This window comes from Bombina bombina, chromosome 4 (genome assembly GCF_027579735.1).
Source record: "Bombina bombina isolate aBomBom1 chromosome 4, aBomBom1.pri, whole genome shotgun sequence".
Lineage (NCBI taxonomy): Eukaryota > Metazoa > Chordata > Amphibia > Anura > Bombinatoridae > Bombina > Bombina bombina.
This window is the reverse complement of record NC_069502.1, coordinates 809,582,484-809,599,564: the sequence shown is the minus strand read 5'-3', so window position 1 is coordinate 809,599,564 and position 17,081 is coordinate 809,582,484. Positions and strand designations below refer to the sequence as shown.

Sequence of the window (17,081 nt, the reverse complement as noted above, 5' to 3'; positions counted from 1 at the left end):
ACGCCTTTCTCTTTATCTGGTCTACAGATAATCAAGAAAGAAGAAACCTTCCTCTGGGGGGAGAATTTCTGAACTCCAGTTTGTATCCCTATATCTATCCCTATCCCTATATCTATTGTCCATGGATCCTGAATGTCTCTTATCCAAGCCTGGATGAAGGATAGTCTTCCCCCTACTAGATCCGGTCCCGGATCGGGGGCCAGCCCTTCATGCTGACTTGGGAGCAGCAGCAGGCTTCTTGGACTGTTTACCCTTGTTCCAAGACTGGTTGGGTCTCCAGGTAGACTTGGTTTATGAATAGTTCCCTTCCTGTTTAGAAGAAGAGGAAGGGGGGATTCCCTTGAAATTTCAAAAGGAATGAAAATTACTCTGTCGACCTCTCTGTTTGGACTTTTTATCCTGAGGGAGGAGATGACCCTTGCCTCCCGTGATGTCAGAAATAATTTCCTTCAAGTCAGGTCCAAACAGGGTCTTCCCCTTGTACGGAATAGCCAAAAGCTTAAACTTGGATGACACGTCCGCAGACCAAGATTTCAACCATAAGGCTCTGCGTGCTAAGATGGAAAACCCCGAACTCTTAGCCGCCAATTTGGTAATCTGCAGAGAAGCATCCGTAATAAAAGAATTAGCCAATTTAAGAGCTTCAATTCTATCCTGTATCTCTTCCAAAGGAGTCTCAATCTTAAGAGATTCTTCCAGAGCATCAAACCATTAAGCAGCCGCACTCGTCACCGTGACAATGCAGGCTGCCGGTTGCAAAAGCAACCCCTGATGAACATAGATCTTCTAAGGAGACCCTCCAATTTCTTATCCATGGGGTCTTTGAAAGCACAACTATGCTCAATAGGAATAGTAGTTAGTTTAGCAAAGGTGGAAATAGCTCCTTCCACCTTAGGGACCGTCTGCCAAGAATCCCTGATAGCGTCAGCTATAAGGTACATCTTCTTGAAAACGGGAGGAGAGAATGGAATACCAAGCCACTCCCATTCTTTTGCAATAATCTCTAAAGTTCTCTTGGGAACCGGAAAAACATCAGAATAAGAAGGGACTTCTAGATATCTGTCCAATTTACTAAATTTTTCTGGAGGAACTACAATTGAATCGCAGTCGTCCAGAGTCACCAAAACCTCCCTCAATAACAGGCGGAGGTGTTCTAGTTTAAACCTGAAGGAAACCACTTCTGAATCTGTCAGTGGCAAGACACTTTCTGAGTCAGAAAGATCGCCTTCGGATAGGACCTCCATACCCTCCAATTCAGAGCTCTGGGAGGGTACATCTGAGATCGCTATCAAAGCATCAGAAGCTGTATTGATCACGTGGGTGTCCTTCCTTCTGCGTTTGCCCTGCAATACAGGGAAGGCAGATAACGCTTCTGAAAGTGTAGATGACATAACTGCAGCTATGTCCTTAAGTGTAATCGCAGCAGAAGCTGCAGAGGTACTAGGCTGCGCCTGAGCAGGCATTAAGGGCTGTGACGCTTGGGGAGAAAGTTGCGGCATACTCTGTATCTCATCGATAGAACCCTGAGAAGCATCCGCTTTTGTCCAACTTTTCAAAGAAAATTTGCTCTCTAAACTGTAATGCCCTCTCAGTGCATGAGGGACAAAAAGTAACAGGAGGTTCCACATTGGCATTCAAACACATGGAACATGTAACATTCTGAAGATATTCCATGGCAACAAATTAAGCAAGGCAAATTTGGTCGTGGGTTGCAAAAAATTAAACTGAGCACAGAAAACAAGAAATATTATCAGAGCAGCCTAATATGACTTATCAAAAATCTGAAAAAAGCGTGTAACTGTGTCTTTAAATTTCCATAACACAATTTAACAGCACTCAACACTCTAACGGATAGTTCTAACACAGGCCATAATTGTATGTTAAAAAATAAATCTCAATTTATTAAAAGCAACTCTGCCGGTTATCTAATGTGCTTGGAAAAAGAAATTAGTTCACCTCTGTCACCTCAACAGCTCTGCTGAGGCGCCTACCTGCCAACACGTTATTCCAACCACTGCCTGCCAAGTTTTCCACTGCCTAAGACCACTTGCTTTCGTATCTAACCATGCGGTTTTAGCAATGCCAGCAAAGTCACTGATCCGGATACTCCGTAGTCCGAAAAACAACTGCGCAGCTTTTCCTTTGAGCGCGCAAATATAACCCCGCCCTTCGTGGGTGTAAAAGAACACCAGTACTTCCGGCTAGCAAAAAGTCGATATGTATTACCCAGCATAAGTATCTGTATAACACCTTGAAACACACACTTATGTCCTCAACTATCTGGACTGTAATACAAAAACTTTTACCCCTACACCGGAGTCTCAATGTCAGAGCTCCGCAACCAGGGTCCCCAGCATCTAGTCCACTACTGTTATGCACTAAAATAGGAGCCTTTAATGAATCTAAAAGTGTGTATAACATCCACGCTCCTTGTCATGACCTTCCCCCACCGCATCTTCCCTCATATTAAATAGAGAAGCCCTGAGGTGCAATTAAATCAGGGGAGATAAACAAAAGGTTACAGCTGTCTCTGAGGTAATACTGTCCCAGAAAAAACGCTGCACATACCTTAATGCTGAGCGACAGCATGAACGGTCCCACAAGATCAAGAGGTCCTCTTTCCCTCCTGCAGTTCTGTGGAGACATACAGGGTCTTAGTTAATATCTTCTAAGACCATCATCTGAAGGGCAGTACACAATAACATAATTTATGTAAGAACTTACCTGATAAAGTAATTTCTTTCATATTAGCAAGAGTCCATGAGCTAGTGACGTATGGGATATACATTCCTACCAGGAGGGGCAAAGTTTCCCAAACCTCAAAATGCCTATAAATACACCCCTCACCACACCCACAATTCAGTTTAACGAATAGCCAAGAAGTGGGGTGATAAGAAAGGAGCGAAAGCATCAAAAATAAGGAATTGGAATAATTGTGCTTTATACAAAAAAATCATAACCACCACAAAAAAGGGTGGGCCTCATGGACTCTTGCTAATATGAAAGAAATGAATTTATCAGGTAAGTTCTTACATAAATTATGTTTTCTTTCATGTAATTAGCAAGAGTCCATGAGCTAGTGACGTATGGGATAATAAATACCCAAGATGTGGAACTTCCACGCAAGAGTCACTAGAGAGGGAGGGATAAAATAAAGACAGCCAATTCCGCTGAAAAATAATAATCCACAACCCAAAACAAAAGTTTTAATCTCAATAATGAAAAAAACTGAAATTATAAGCAGAAGAATCAAACTGAAACAGCTGCCTGAAGTACTTTTCTACCAAAAACTGCTTCAGAAGAAGAAAACACATCAAAATGGTAGAATTTTGTAAAAGTATGCAAAGAAGACCAAGTTGCTGCTTTCCAAATCTGATCAACCGAAGCTTCATTCCTAAACGCCCAGGAAGTAAAAACTGACTTAGTAGAATGAGACGTAATTCTTTGAGGCGGGGATTTACCCGACTCTACACAAGCATGATGAATCAAAGACTTTAACCAAGACGCCAAAGAAATGGCGGAGGCCTTCTGACCTTTTCTGGACCCAGAAAAGATAACAAATGGACTAGAAGTCTTTCTGAAATCTTTAGTAGCTTCAACATAATATTTCAAAGCTCTTACTACATCCAAAGAATGTAAAGATCTCTCCTTTGAATTCTTAGGATTAGGACACAATGAAGGAACAACAATTTCTCTACTAATGTTGTTAGAATTCACAACCTTAGGTAAAAATTTAAATGAAGTCCGCAACACTGCCTTATCCTGATGAAAAATCAGAAAAGGAGATTCACAAGAAAGAGCAGATAACTCAGAAACTCTTCTAGCAGAAGAGATGGCCAAAAGGAACAGAACTTTCCAAGAAAGTAATTTAATGTCCAGAGAATGCATAGGTTCAAACGGAGGAGCTTGTAAAGCCCTCAGAACCAAATTAAGACACCAAGGAGGAGAGATTGACTTAATGACAGGTTTGATACGAACCAAAGCTTGTACAAAACAATGAATATCAGGAAGATTAGCAATCTTTCTGTGAAAAAGAACAGAAAGATCAGAGATTTGTCCTTTCAAGGAACTTGCAGACAAACCTTTATCCAAACCATCCTGAAGAAACTGTAAAATTCTAGGAATTCTAAAAGAATGCCAGGAGAATTTATGAGAAGAACACCAAGAAATGTAAGTCTTCCAGACTCGATAATAAATCCTCCTAGACACAGATTTACGAGCCTGTAACATAGTATTAATTACTGAGTCAGAAAAACCTCTATGACTAAGAATCAAGCGTTCAATTTCCATACCTTCAAATTTAATGATTTGAGATCCTGATGGAAAAAAGGGCCTTGAGATAGAAGGTCTGGTCTTAACGGAAGAGTCCAAGGTTGGCAACTGGCCATCCGAATGAGATCCGCATACCAAAACCTGTGAGGCCATGCTGGAGCCACCAGCAGTACAAAAGAACGTTCCATTAGAATTTTGGAAATCACTTTTGGAAGAAGAACTAGAGGCGGAAAGATATAGGCAGGATGATAATTCCAAGGAAGCGACAACGCGTCCACTGCCTCCGCCTGAGGATCCCTGGATCTGGACAGATACCTGGGAAGTTTCTTGTTTAGATGGGAGGCCATCAGATCTATTTCTGGAAGTCCCCAGATTTGAACAATCTGAAGAAATACCTCTGGGTGAAGGGACCATTCGCCCGGATGTAACGTCTGGCGACTGAGATAATCCGCTTCCCAATTGTCTACACCTGGGATGTGAACCGCAGAGATTAGACAGGAGCTGGATTCCGCCCATACAAGTATCCGAGATACTTCTTTCATAGCCTGAGGACTGTGAGTCCCACCCTGATGATTGACATATGCCACGGTTGTGACATTGTCTGTCTGAAAACAAATAAACGATTCTCTCTTCAGAAGAGGCCAGAACTGAGGAGCTCTGAAAATTGCACGGAGTTCCAAAATGTTGATTGGTAATCTCGCCTCCTGAGATTCCCAAACCCCCTGCGCTGTCAGAGATCCCCATACAGCTCCCCAACCTGACAGACTCGCATCTGTTGAGATCACATTCAAGGTTGGACGAACAAAAGAAGCCCCTTGGACTAAACGATGGTGATCTATCCACCACGTCAGAGAGTGTCGTACATTGGGATTTAAGGATATTAATTGTGATATCTTTGTATAATCCCTGCACCATTGGTTCAGCATACAAAGCTGGAGAGGTCGCATGTGAAAACGAGCAAAGGGGATCGCGTCCGATGCAGCAGTCATGAGACATATAATTTTCATGCATAAAGCTACCGAAGGGAATGATTGAGACTTAAAGTTTCTACAGGCTGAAACCAATTTCAGACGTCTCTTTTCTGTTAGAGACAAGGTCATGGACACTGAATCTATTTGAAAACCCAAAAAGGTTACCTGAGTCTGAGGAATCAACAAACTCTTTGATAAATTGATCCTCCAACCATGTCTTTGAAGAAACGACACAAGTTGATTCGTATGAGATTCTGCAGAATGTGAAGACTGAGCAAGTACCAAGATATCGTCCAAATAAGGAAATACCGCAATACCCTGCTCTCTGATTACAGAGAGAAGGGCACCGAGAACCTTTGAAAAGATCCTTGGAGCTGTTGCTAGGCCAAACGGAAGGGCCACAAACTGGTAATGCTTGTCTAGAAAAGAGAATCTCAGAAACTGAAAGTGATCTGGATGAATCGGAATATGAAGATATGCATCCTGTAAATCTATTGTGGACATATAATGCCCTTGCTGAACAAAAGGCAGAATAGTCCTTATAGTTACCATTTTGAATGTTGGTATCCTTACATAACGATTCAATATCTTTAGATCCAGAACTGGTCTGAAGGAATTCTCCTTCTTTGGTACAATGAATAGATTTGAGTAAAAACCCCAGACCCTGTTCCAGAACTGGCACAATTACTCCAGCCAACTCTAGATCCGAAACACATTTCAGAAATACCTGAGCCTTCACTGGGTTTATTGGAATGCGAGAGAGAAAAAAATCTCTTCGCAGGCGGCCTTACCTTGAAACCTATTCTGTACCCTTGTGAAACAATGTTCTGAATCCAAAGACTGTGAATCGAATTGATCCAAATGTCTTTTAAAAATCGTAACCTGCCCCCTACCAGCTGTGCTGGAATGAGGGCCGCACCTTCATGTGGACTTGAGAGCTGGTTTTGACTTCCTAAAAGGCTTGGATTTATTCCAGATTGGAGAAGGTTTCCAAACAGAAACCGTTCCTTTAGGGGAAGGGTCAGGCTTCTGTTCCTTATTCTGACGAAAGGAACGAAAACGATTAGCAGCCCTATATTTGCCTTTAGATTTTTTGTCCTGAGGCAAAAAAGTTCCTTTCCCCCCAGTAACAGTTGAAATAATAGAATCCAACTGGGAACCAAATAATTGATTACCTTGAAAAGAAAGAGAAAGCAAAGTTGACTTAGAAGACATATCTGCATTCCACGTTTTAAGCCATAAAGCTCTTCTAGCTAAAATAGCTAAAGACATATACCTGAGATCAACTCTAATGATATCAAAGATGGCATCACAAATAAAGTTATTAGCATGTTGAAGAAGTTTAACAATGCTTTGAGTATTATGGTCTGATACTTGTTGTGCTAAAGCCTCCAACCAAAAAGTGGAAGCGGCAGCAACATCAGCCAAAGAAATAGCAGGCCTAAGAAGATTACCTGAACATAAATAAGCTTTTCTTAGAAAGGATTCAATCTTCCTATCTAAAGGATCCTTAAAGGAAGTACTATCTGCCGTAGGAATAGTAGTACGTTTAGCAAGAGTAGAGATAGCCCCATCAACTTTAGGGATTTTGTCCCAAAACTCTAATCTATCAGATGGCACAGGATACAATTTCTTAAACCTTTGAGAAGGAGTAAATGAAGTACCCAGATTATTCCATTCCCTAGAAATTACTTCAGAAATAGCATCAGGGACAGGAAAAACGTCTGGAATAACTGTAGGAGGTTTAAAAACCGAATTTAAACGCTTAGTAGATTTAGTATCAAGAGGACTAGATTCCTCTATCTCTAATGCGATTAAAACTTCTTTAAGTAAAGAGCGAATAAATTCCATTTTAAATAAATATGAAGATTTATCAGTGTCAATATCTGAGACAGAATCCTCTGAACCAGAAAAATCCTCATCAGAAACAGACAAATCAGAATGACGACGGTCATTTAAAAATTCATCTGAAAAATGAGAAGTTTTAAAAGACCTTTACGTTTACTGGAAGGAGGAATAACAGACATAGCCTTCCTAATAGATTTTATATTAACAGGAACATCCTGAGTATTAGATGTTGAGGGAACAGCAACAGGTAATGGTATATTACTAATGGAAATACTATCTGAATTAGCAAGTTTATCATGACATTCATCACAAACTACAGCCGGAGGAACAGTTACCACAAGTTTACAACAAATGCACTTAACTTTGGTAGAACCAGCATCAGGCAGCGTCTTTCCAGAAGTAGATTCTGATCCAGGGTCAATTTGAGACATCTTGCAAATATGTAAATGAAAAAACAACATATAAAGCAAAATTTATCAAATTCCTTAAATGACAGTTTCAGGAATGGGAAAAAAATGCCAATGAACAAGCCTCTAGCAACCAGAAGCAATGAAAAATGAGACTGAAATAATGTGAAAAAAAGGTGGAGACAAGAATGACGCCCACATTTTTTAGCGCCAAAAAAGACGCCCACATTATTGGCGCCTAAAATTTTTTGGCGCCAAGAATGACGCCACATCCGGTGATGCCGACATTTTTTGGCGCAAAACGTCAAAAAAATGACGCAAACACGAACAACTTCCGGCGTCAAGTATGACGCCGGAAATGACAAAAAAAAATTTGCGCCAAAAAAGTCTGCGCCAAGAATGACGCAATAAATTAAAGCATTTTCAGCCCCCGCGAGCCTAACAGCCCACAGGGAAAAAAGTCAATTGAAACAATTTTAAAGGTAAGAAAAAAATTGATTATTCATATGCATTATCCCAAATAATGAAACTGACTGTCTGAAATAAGGAATATTGATCATCCTGAATCATAGCAAATATAAGTTTAAAGACATATATTTAGAACTTTATATATAAAGTGCCCAACCATAGCTTAGAGTGTCACAAAAAATAAGACTTACTTACCCCAGGACACTCATCTACATATAGTAGATAGCCAAACCAGTACTGAAACGAGAATCAGTAGAGGTAATGGTATATAAGAGTATATCGTCGATCTGAAAAGGGAGGTAAGAGATGAATCTCTACGACCGATAACAGAGAACCTATGAAATAGATCCCGTAGAAGGAGACCATTGTATTCAAATAGGCAATACTCTCTTCACATCCCACTGACATGCACTGCACTCTGAGAGGAAAACCGGGCTCCAGCCTGCTGCAAAGCGCATATCAACGTAGAATCTAGCACAAACTTACTTCACCACCTCCACGGGAGGCAAAGTTTGGAAAACTGAATTGTGGGTATGGTGAGGGGTGTATTTATAGGCATTTTGACGTTTGGGAAACTTTGCCCCTCCTGGTAGGAATGTATATCCCATAAGTCACTAGCTCATGGACTCTTGCTAATTACATGAAAGAAATGGAAGGCGCAGTGAGAATTTAATCCCCCCAGTTCCCAATGCTTTAAAGTCACCTGTAGATCTACTCTAGAGGCTGACAAGGAATACGGCTACACCCTGTAATAAAATAATACGCACTGGCACCATTTTAAAAATAAAAAAACCTTTGATTGAAAAATCTAACACCTCACTTTACCTCTTCCTATTACTAACACAGGCAAAGAGAATGACTGGGGTGGGAGGGAAGGGAGGGGCTATATATACAGCTCTGCTGTGGTGCTCTTTGCCTCCTCCTGTTGACCAGGAGGTGTAATCCCACAAGTAAAGATGAAATCCGTGGATTCATCATATCTTTAAAAAGAAATAATATTGTTTTAGTAAAATAAAACTATTTCTATTATTATTATTAATGTAATAATTTTCCTCCTTCCAATAAAGTACAGGTGAAAAGTTGATCAAATGTGAATGATTAACCAATTAAACTGGAGATAATTCACCTCCAAATAATTTCATTAATTTCAATAATCTATATATGCATATCTAATGATATATAACCAATTTAGTAATAGCCTGGTATAACTATAAACAAATAATCTGAAAACTTATTCTAAAAATGAAAACCATGATTTAAATCTGTCTTACGGACTAGTGATTTAAATCATAATTTTTAAATCAAATCCACCCTGGGGTCACCTCAAACAGCTCCAAAACTTCACGCCCCAGGGGGCCACTTGCAGTCATTATCAGCACTTGGCATTGTGTGGGTGACAACTACCATATTATTCCTCTGCACTTAGGAGGGTAAACTCTGATTTCTTTTAATATGAGTTTTCTGATGCCTAATAAGATGTGCTTTCTGAGTAAAACATTTCCCACAGTCAGAACATGAAAATGCTTTCTCACCTGTATGAATTTTCTGATGCCTAATAAGATATGATTTCATGATAAAACATTTTCCACAGTCAGAACAAGGAAATTCTTTCACCCCTGTATGAATTTTCTGATGTGTAGTGAGTTGTGATTTCAGAGTAAAACATTTCCCACAGTCAGAACATGAAAATGCTTTCTCCCCTGTATGAATTTTCTGATGCCTAATAAGATTTGATTTCAGGATAAAACATTTTCCACAGTCAGAACATGGAAATCCTTTTTCCCCTGTATGAATTTTTTGATGCATAAGAAGAGTTGATTTCCAAGTAAAACATTTCCCACAGTCAGAACATGAAAATCCTTTCACACCTATATGAATTTTCTGATGTGTAATGAGTTGTGATTTCCGAGTAAAACATTTCCCACAACCAGGACATGAAAATGGTTTCTCCCCTGTATGAATTTTCTGATGCCTAATAAGATGTGATTTCAGGATAAAACATTTTCCACAGTCAGAACATTTTCCCCCTGTATGATTTTTTTGATGCATAAGAAGAGTTGATTTCCGAGTAAAACATTTTCCACAGTCAGAACATGAAAATGCTTTTTCGCCTGTGTGTGTTTTCTGATGCCTAAGAAGAGCTGATTTCTGAGTAAAACATTTCCCACAATCAGAACATGAAAATGCTTTCTCCCCTGTATGAATTTTCTGATGCCTAATAAGATATGATTTCAGGATAAAACATTTTCCACAGTCAGAACATGACAATCCTTTCACCCCTGTATGAATTTTCTGATGTGTAATGAGATTTGATTTCCGAGTAAAGCATTTCCCACAGTCAGAACATGAAAATTCTTTTTCTCCGGTATGAATTTTCTGATGAGCAACAAGAATGTTTTTACAGTTAAAACGTTTTCCACATATAGGACAGGAAAATGGATTTTCTCTTGTACAAATGTTAAGATGTTTAAAAAGATGTGATTTCTTAAGAAAACATTTGCCACATTCAGAACATAAATTTCCCACGTGGCTTCTTTGGTTTTGAAGAAGATGTAAAGAAGCATCTGCACTCTGATCATGGCTAGGATTATTGCAGTTTGTGAATTCACCTGTCAATAAGAAACACAATGGGAGTAATGTTATTAATTACATAATTATTTTATCATGAGAACATATAAACTGTTCTGATTTAGTCAGTCCCCTACACTTGTAGTAGACACTGTGACAACTAGACATTTTCTATGCTAAGGCTTAAGGGCAGTTTACTGGACATTAGGGACTATTTCTAAGAATTTACACTTAGTCAAAGACTGAACTAACTTTAATATAATGTTGTTGGTTTTCTACCTAATATATCTATTCCTTTTAAAATTGTGTCCAAAGAAACTTTTAGTAATATAAAGATTAGTTTATGGGTTAACATTTTTTGTAACTACTGCTTTTGTGCTTGTAGTTAAAACAAGGATAACTCTAGAACAACAAAACAAAGAAAATGCCCCAGGTGGTGAAGTATATCTAAGCAATATATAAAATCTTCATCAGAAAGAAGAATCTCACTCACATGTCAACTACATCTTCTGGGATAATCAGCAGCTCCCCAGCCAGCTGTATTACTCAGGCAATTGTTATTATCAGGTTCTGCAGCGCTATGAACATAGGTGGCATATAAAAAAACAATACCGGGATCAAAGGGGTAGAGGGTCCTGCTGAGATTTGCACTGTTGTAGTCGGCTCTTAAAATGGTGAACTACAAACAGCTGGGCTCATAGGCTTACGTGCTATGGGGTTTAAGGGGATATCAGTGGAGATAAGGTTAGTGTAGGTTGTATGCGTCCCTGAATAGTAGACTCTTCAGGGAGCACTTGAAGCTTTTAAAACTAGGAGAGTGTCTTGTGGAGCGAGGCAGAAAGTTCCATAAAATGGGAGCCAGTGAGGAAAAATCTTGTAAACAGGAATGTGAGGAGGTAACAAGAGAGGAGGAGAGTAGGAGATCATGAGCGGAGCGAAGGGGACGGGAAGGAGAGTATCAGGAGATCTGAGATGTAGGGGGGAGCAATGCAGTTGAGGGCTTTGTGTGTCAGAGTGAGAATTTTGTGTTTAATCCTGGAGGCAAGAGGAAGCCAGTGAAGGGATTGGCAGAGAGGTACGGCAGATGAAGAGCGACGTGTAAGGAAGATAAGCCTGGCAGAGGCATTCATTATGGATTGTAAAGGAGCTAGGTGGCAGCTAGGGAGACCAGAGAGGATGGGGTTGCAGTAGTCAAGGCAGGAATGGATGAGAGAGTGGATTAAAATCTTAGTTGTGTCTTGTGTAAGGAAAACAAATTATGCTTACCTGATCATTTCATTTCCATCGTGGGGAGGAGAGTCCACGGCTTCATTCGTTACTTGTGGGAATTAAGAACCTGGCCATCAGGAGAAGGCAAAGACACATCAGCCAAAGGCTTAAATACCTCCCCCACTCCCCTCATCACCCAGTCATTCTGCCGAGGGAACAAGGAACAGTAGGAGAAATATCGGGGTATAAATGGTGCCAGAAGAACAAAACAAAATTTAGGTCCGCCCACCAGAGCAATGGGCATGAGCCGTGTACTCTTCTCCCCACGATGGAAATTAAATTATCAGGTAAGCATATTTTTTTTTCCCAATAGATTTTTATTTTATTGAGAGGAATCACAGCATGGCGATAACAGTTTCAAATATAGGGTACAAACTTACGGGTAGATTACGAGTTTTGCGGTAGTTTAAAAAGCAGCGTTAGCCGGTCCTAACGCTGCTTTTTAACGCCCGCTGGTATTACGAATATTGCAGGTACAGGTGTACCGCTCACTTTTTTGGCCAGACTTGGCAATACCGCAAATCCACTTACATAAATTGTGTATCCTATTTTTTTCAATGGGACTTGCCTAACGCCGGTATTACAAGTCTGTCAAAAAGTGAGCGGTACAACCTCTCCTGTCAAGACTGGTACCGCATTTTAAAGTCAGTAGTTAAGAGTTTTACACTACAAAGCCATAGCATAAAACTCTTAACTAAAGTGCTCAAAAGTACACTAAACACCCATAAACTACCTATTAACCCCTAAACCGAGGCCCTCCTGCATCCCAAACACTATAATAAAAATGTAACCCCTAATCTGCTGAACCGGACATCGCCACCACTATAATAAATATATTAACCCCTAAACCGCCGCACTCCCGCCTACTTAAATATTATTAACCCCTAATCTGCTGTCCCTAACATATTTAACTACATTAAATTTATTAACCCCTAAACCTAAGTCTAACCCTAACCCTAACACCCCCTAGCTTAAATATACTTTAAATAAATCTAAATAAAATTACTATAATTCACTAAAATGTATTCCTATTTAAAACTAAATACTTGTAAATAATAGTTACATTGTATCTAGCTTAGGGTTTATTTTTATTTTACAAGCAAGTTTGTATTATTTTTTTTTTTAGAAAAAAGCTTTATTGAATGAACAAACGCACTATTACATCTGCAACATTGATAGTGAATAACAACATAGTCGTTATACATAGTGCAATTACAAAATAAAACAATTAGGTCTCAATCAAAAACTGCTAGAATATAATAAAGTAACACTATGTCTGTCCATTGATATATTACATACTAAATGCTTTACATACATATCACTCATAAACATTTACAGCTGAAAGTGCAGAACAAGTACGTCCACCTAAATGAGAGGCTTACAAGATGTGCATATGAAAATTGCCATTCCAAAGAGCAATAAACAATTAAGTTCAACATAATCAGCTCAGGATGGTCTTTGGAGGCTTTAAGAGAAAAAAGAGGGGGAAGAGAGGGAAAAGCATGAGAGGGACAAGCATGGGGAAGAGAAAGGGGCAGGGGTGAGAAATAGCGGAAGAGAGAGAGAAAAAAAAACCCCAGACAACCACAACCCAGCAGGTGTTACCCAAGCTTATAGGTCTCTACCCTCCCAAATGAGGGTCATGTATTTGTGTGTTTCCATTTTTCCAATCTTGAGATAGTGGAATCTCTCCAGGTTTAGCAAGTCCCAAACCCCAGCCCTCCATTCCTCCAGACTTGGCATCTGAAGCGACTTCCAAAGTCTTGGTACGAGTCCCTTAGCACAGTTTAGCATCAGGAGGAACAAGTGACGTCTAGCTTCCACGGTTATCCTTGGTAATTCATGGTATATAAGGTATTTAGGGTTCGGGGGGAGAATGATTTTCAGAAATCTGCTACATTCATGAAAGACGCTTTCCCAAAAGGGCTGTATAAGGGGGCACAACCACCAGATGTGTAACAAAGATCCCTCCTCTTCGCAGCCTCTCCAGCACTCCCCACCAGTATGTGGATATATTTTCCTCAGCCTCTGCGGGGTGAGATACCACCTACTCAAAAATTTTAAATGCATTTCCTGAAGTCTCGCTGAGACAGATGCATGCTTTGCTTTATCAAAGATCGACAACCAGGCTTTTGCATCGATTTCATAGCCCAAGTCTTTCTGCCAGGCCGCTACATAAGAAGGCACTGCCACTCCGCCTCCCTCTATCAGCAGTTTATATAAAATTGAGATTAAATGTTGTGGTACGGTCTCCAAAGTGCAAAGCACCTCAAAGGGTGTTTTCTGTCTGCTCAATGAGCCCCTGTCTCCAATGTAGTGGTTCAATTGGGCCACTCTAAACCATGAAGAGAACAGATCATGGTCCCACCCAGCCAATTACTCCTGCGATTTGATCCTACCCCACGTCAATGCATTAGATATGATCACCTCTGACAGTGGGTAGGAAAAGTCAGGACAGTGCGGTTTGTTCGCCATGCCATTGTCCAGATTTTCTCGGACAGGTATTACCGGCGAGACAACTGTGGAAATATGACTTTCCACTTTGATTAGCTTGTCCCATCCCTGTAGTATGTCCCCAATCAGGGGATATTGAGATATACAACCAGGGCAATGACTAGAGCTTATCCATGCGAGAGAACCAACGTTGCCCCTTTGAAGAATTTCCCTGTCCAATCCTATCCAAGCTTTATCAGTGGATCCATGGCACCACTCCACCAACCGTTGGAGTGTGATTGCTTTAAAGTAATCACTCAGCTGAGGGACACTCACCCCTCCTCTGTTTCTGGGAAGATACATTGTCTTTTTACTGATCCTTGGTCTCAAACCACCCCAAATATATGATCCAATTGCCGACTGAATTTGATGGATTATGTGACCTGCTGAGGCCAGGGGGACTGCCTGCATAATGTACAGCACTCTGGGTAGGACGTTCATTTTTGCAACGTATATTCTTCCCATCCATGAGATGGTTTTATTTTTCCACGTCACAAAATCTCGTAGAACATCATATCTGATGCGTTTATAATTTACGTCAACGATCTCCCTAACCGAAGAGGCCAGAGTTATACCTAAATATTTCAAATGCTTCTTAGTGATTTTCAGAGGACAATGATAGCTCTGAGCTGCGAAGGTGTCAGAAGGCATTGAGATATTCAATATCTCAGACTTTGAGAGATTGAGTAGAAAATCCGACACTCAACCGAATGCCTCAAATTCATCCAATGAAGTCTGTAAAGCATTGTCAGCAAGAGTTAACAGAACATCATCAGCATACATTGCTAACTTATGCCTTACCCCTCCCGTCCGAACTCCGCTGATAGCGGGGTTAGCTCGTATTCTGTTCGCCAGGATATCCATGACAAGGGCAAAGAGCAGGGGCGAAAGAGGGCACACCCCTGCCTTGTACCATTGGAGATTAGAAAGGGCTCAGAGAACAGACCGTTCACCCAAACCTTGGCATTAGGGTTAGAATAAAGCGAGAACACAAAGTTTGTGAACTGTGTTCCAAAACCCATCTTCTTCAGGGTATGACGCATAAAAGTCCAGTTGGCCCGGTCAAAGGCCTTCTCTGCATCCGCCGACACAAGAATCAACGGAGCGGAGTTGGCCTGTGCATAAGAAATCAGTTGAACAACCCTAAGGGTATTATCACAAGCCTCTTGAGCGGGGATAAATCCTGTCTGATCTGTAAAGACCAATTGAGGTAAAAATCTTTTGAGGTGGTTCGCTATAACCTTAGCCGGGATCTTAACATCAGAGTTAAGCAATAAAATTGGTCTGTAACTGCTAGGTTGGTTTTCCGGCAGTTTGTATTTATTTTAACTAGGTAGAATAGTTACTAAATAGTTATTAACTATTTATTAACTACCTAGCTAAAATAAATACAAAAGTACCTGTCCTAAGTTACACTAACACCTAACACTACACTATAATTAAATAAATTAACTAAATTAAATACAATTACCTAAATTAAATTATCTAAAGTACAAAAACAAACACTAAATTACAGAAAATAATAAACAAATTACAGATATTTAAACTAATTACACCTAATCTAATAGCCCTATCAAAATAACCCCCCCCCCCCAATAAAAAAAAACCCTAGCCTAAACTAAACTACCAATAGCCCTTAAAAGAGCCTTTTGCGGGGCGTTGCCCCAAAGTAATCAGCTCCTTTACCTGAAAAAAAATAAATACAGCTAAATGCTTTTTTTGCAGGTGTTAGACTTTTTTTCAGCTGGCTCTCCCCGTTGATTCCTATAGGGAAATCGCACACGAGCACGTATAGCCAGCTCACCGCTGACTTAAGCAGCGCTGGTATTGAAATGAGATGTGGAGCACAATTTTGCTCTACGCTCACTTCTTGTCTGTTAACGCCGGGTTTGTAAAAACCCGTAATACCAGCACTGTATGTGAGCGAGCGGTGAGCATAAACTGCACGTTAACCCCGCACCCCTGTTACTGCAAAACTCGTAATCTAGCCGTTAGAATTTTAACAGTAGTCTAAACAGGGTCTAAACAATAAACAATATAATAGATCAAGTGGTTAGTGCCAAGCGTGTGATTGGGCTACTATTACGTTCCACATAAAGTCTTTTGTAGTCAGGTGACTTAGCCAGATTAACCAAAATCTCATATGGAGTCAAAATATGGTATACAGATACGTTTATAGCATCAAAAGTAGCGTAACAAACATGAGAGGTCAGCTGATAAGTCATAACAATGAGTAAGCGTACCTCTGTTGTAGTGAACTCTTGTTCAGGGGTCGTCTCCAGGCGGGGCAAGCGACCGCTAGCGGAAGGGGAGGGGGGTTGCATATTTGGGGAATAGAAAGGGGGAAAGGGAGGAAGGAGGGGGAGTGCCAGTTAGTGGGGGATTGAAAAGAAGTCTACAATGGTTACTGATTTATGGGGGGAAGGCTGGGAACACTTTTATGCATATGTGATAGTCAAAATAAGGTATACAGATACGTTTATAGCATCAAAAGTAGCGTAACAAACATGAGAGGTCAGCTGATAAGTCATAACAATGAGTAAGTGTACCTCTGTTGTAGTGAACTCTTGTTCAGGGGTCGTCTCCAGGCGGGGCAAGCGACCGCTAGCGGAAGGGGAGGGGGGTTGCATATTTGGGGAATAGAAAGGGGGAAAGGGAGGAAGGAGGGGGAGTGCCAGTTAGTGGGGGATTGAAAAGAAGTCTACAATGGTTACTGATTTATGGGGGGAAGGCTGGGAACACTTTTATGCATATGTGATAGTCTTTGGGTTTCCTGGTAATAAAA

The 17,081-nt window shown here is 40.4% G+C and overlaps 1 protein-coding gene across 1 annotated transcript in view; it reads right to left on the bottom strand.

The window, feature by feature from the left end:
- LOC128657070 (gastrula zinc finger protein XlCGF26.1-like) overlaps window positions 1-17,081 on the bottom strand; it is a 243,877-nt gene that overhangs the window by 89,872 nt on the left and 136,924 nt on the right. Inside the window, exon 9 of the mRNA XM_053711299.1 lies at window positions 9,499-10,575. Within this exon, the coding sequence (XP_053567274.1) occupies window positions 9,499-10,575 (1,077 nt within the window). The remainder of the gene's footprint in view (window positions 1-9,498; window positions 10,576-17,081) is intronic.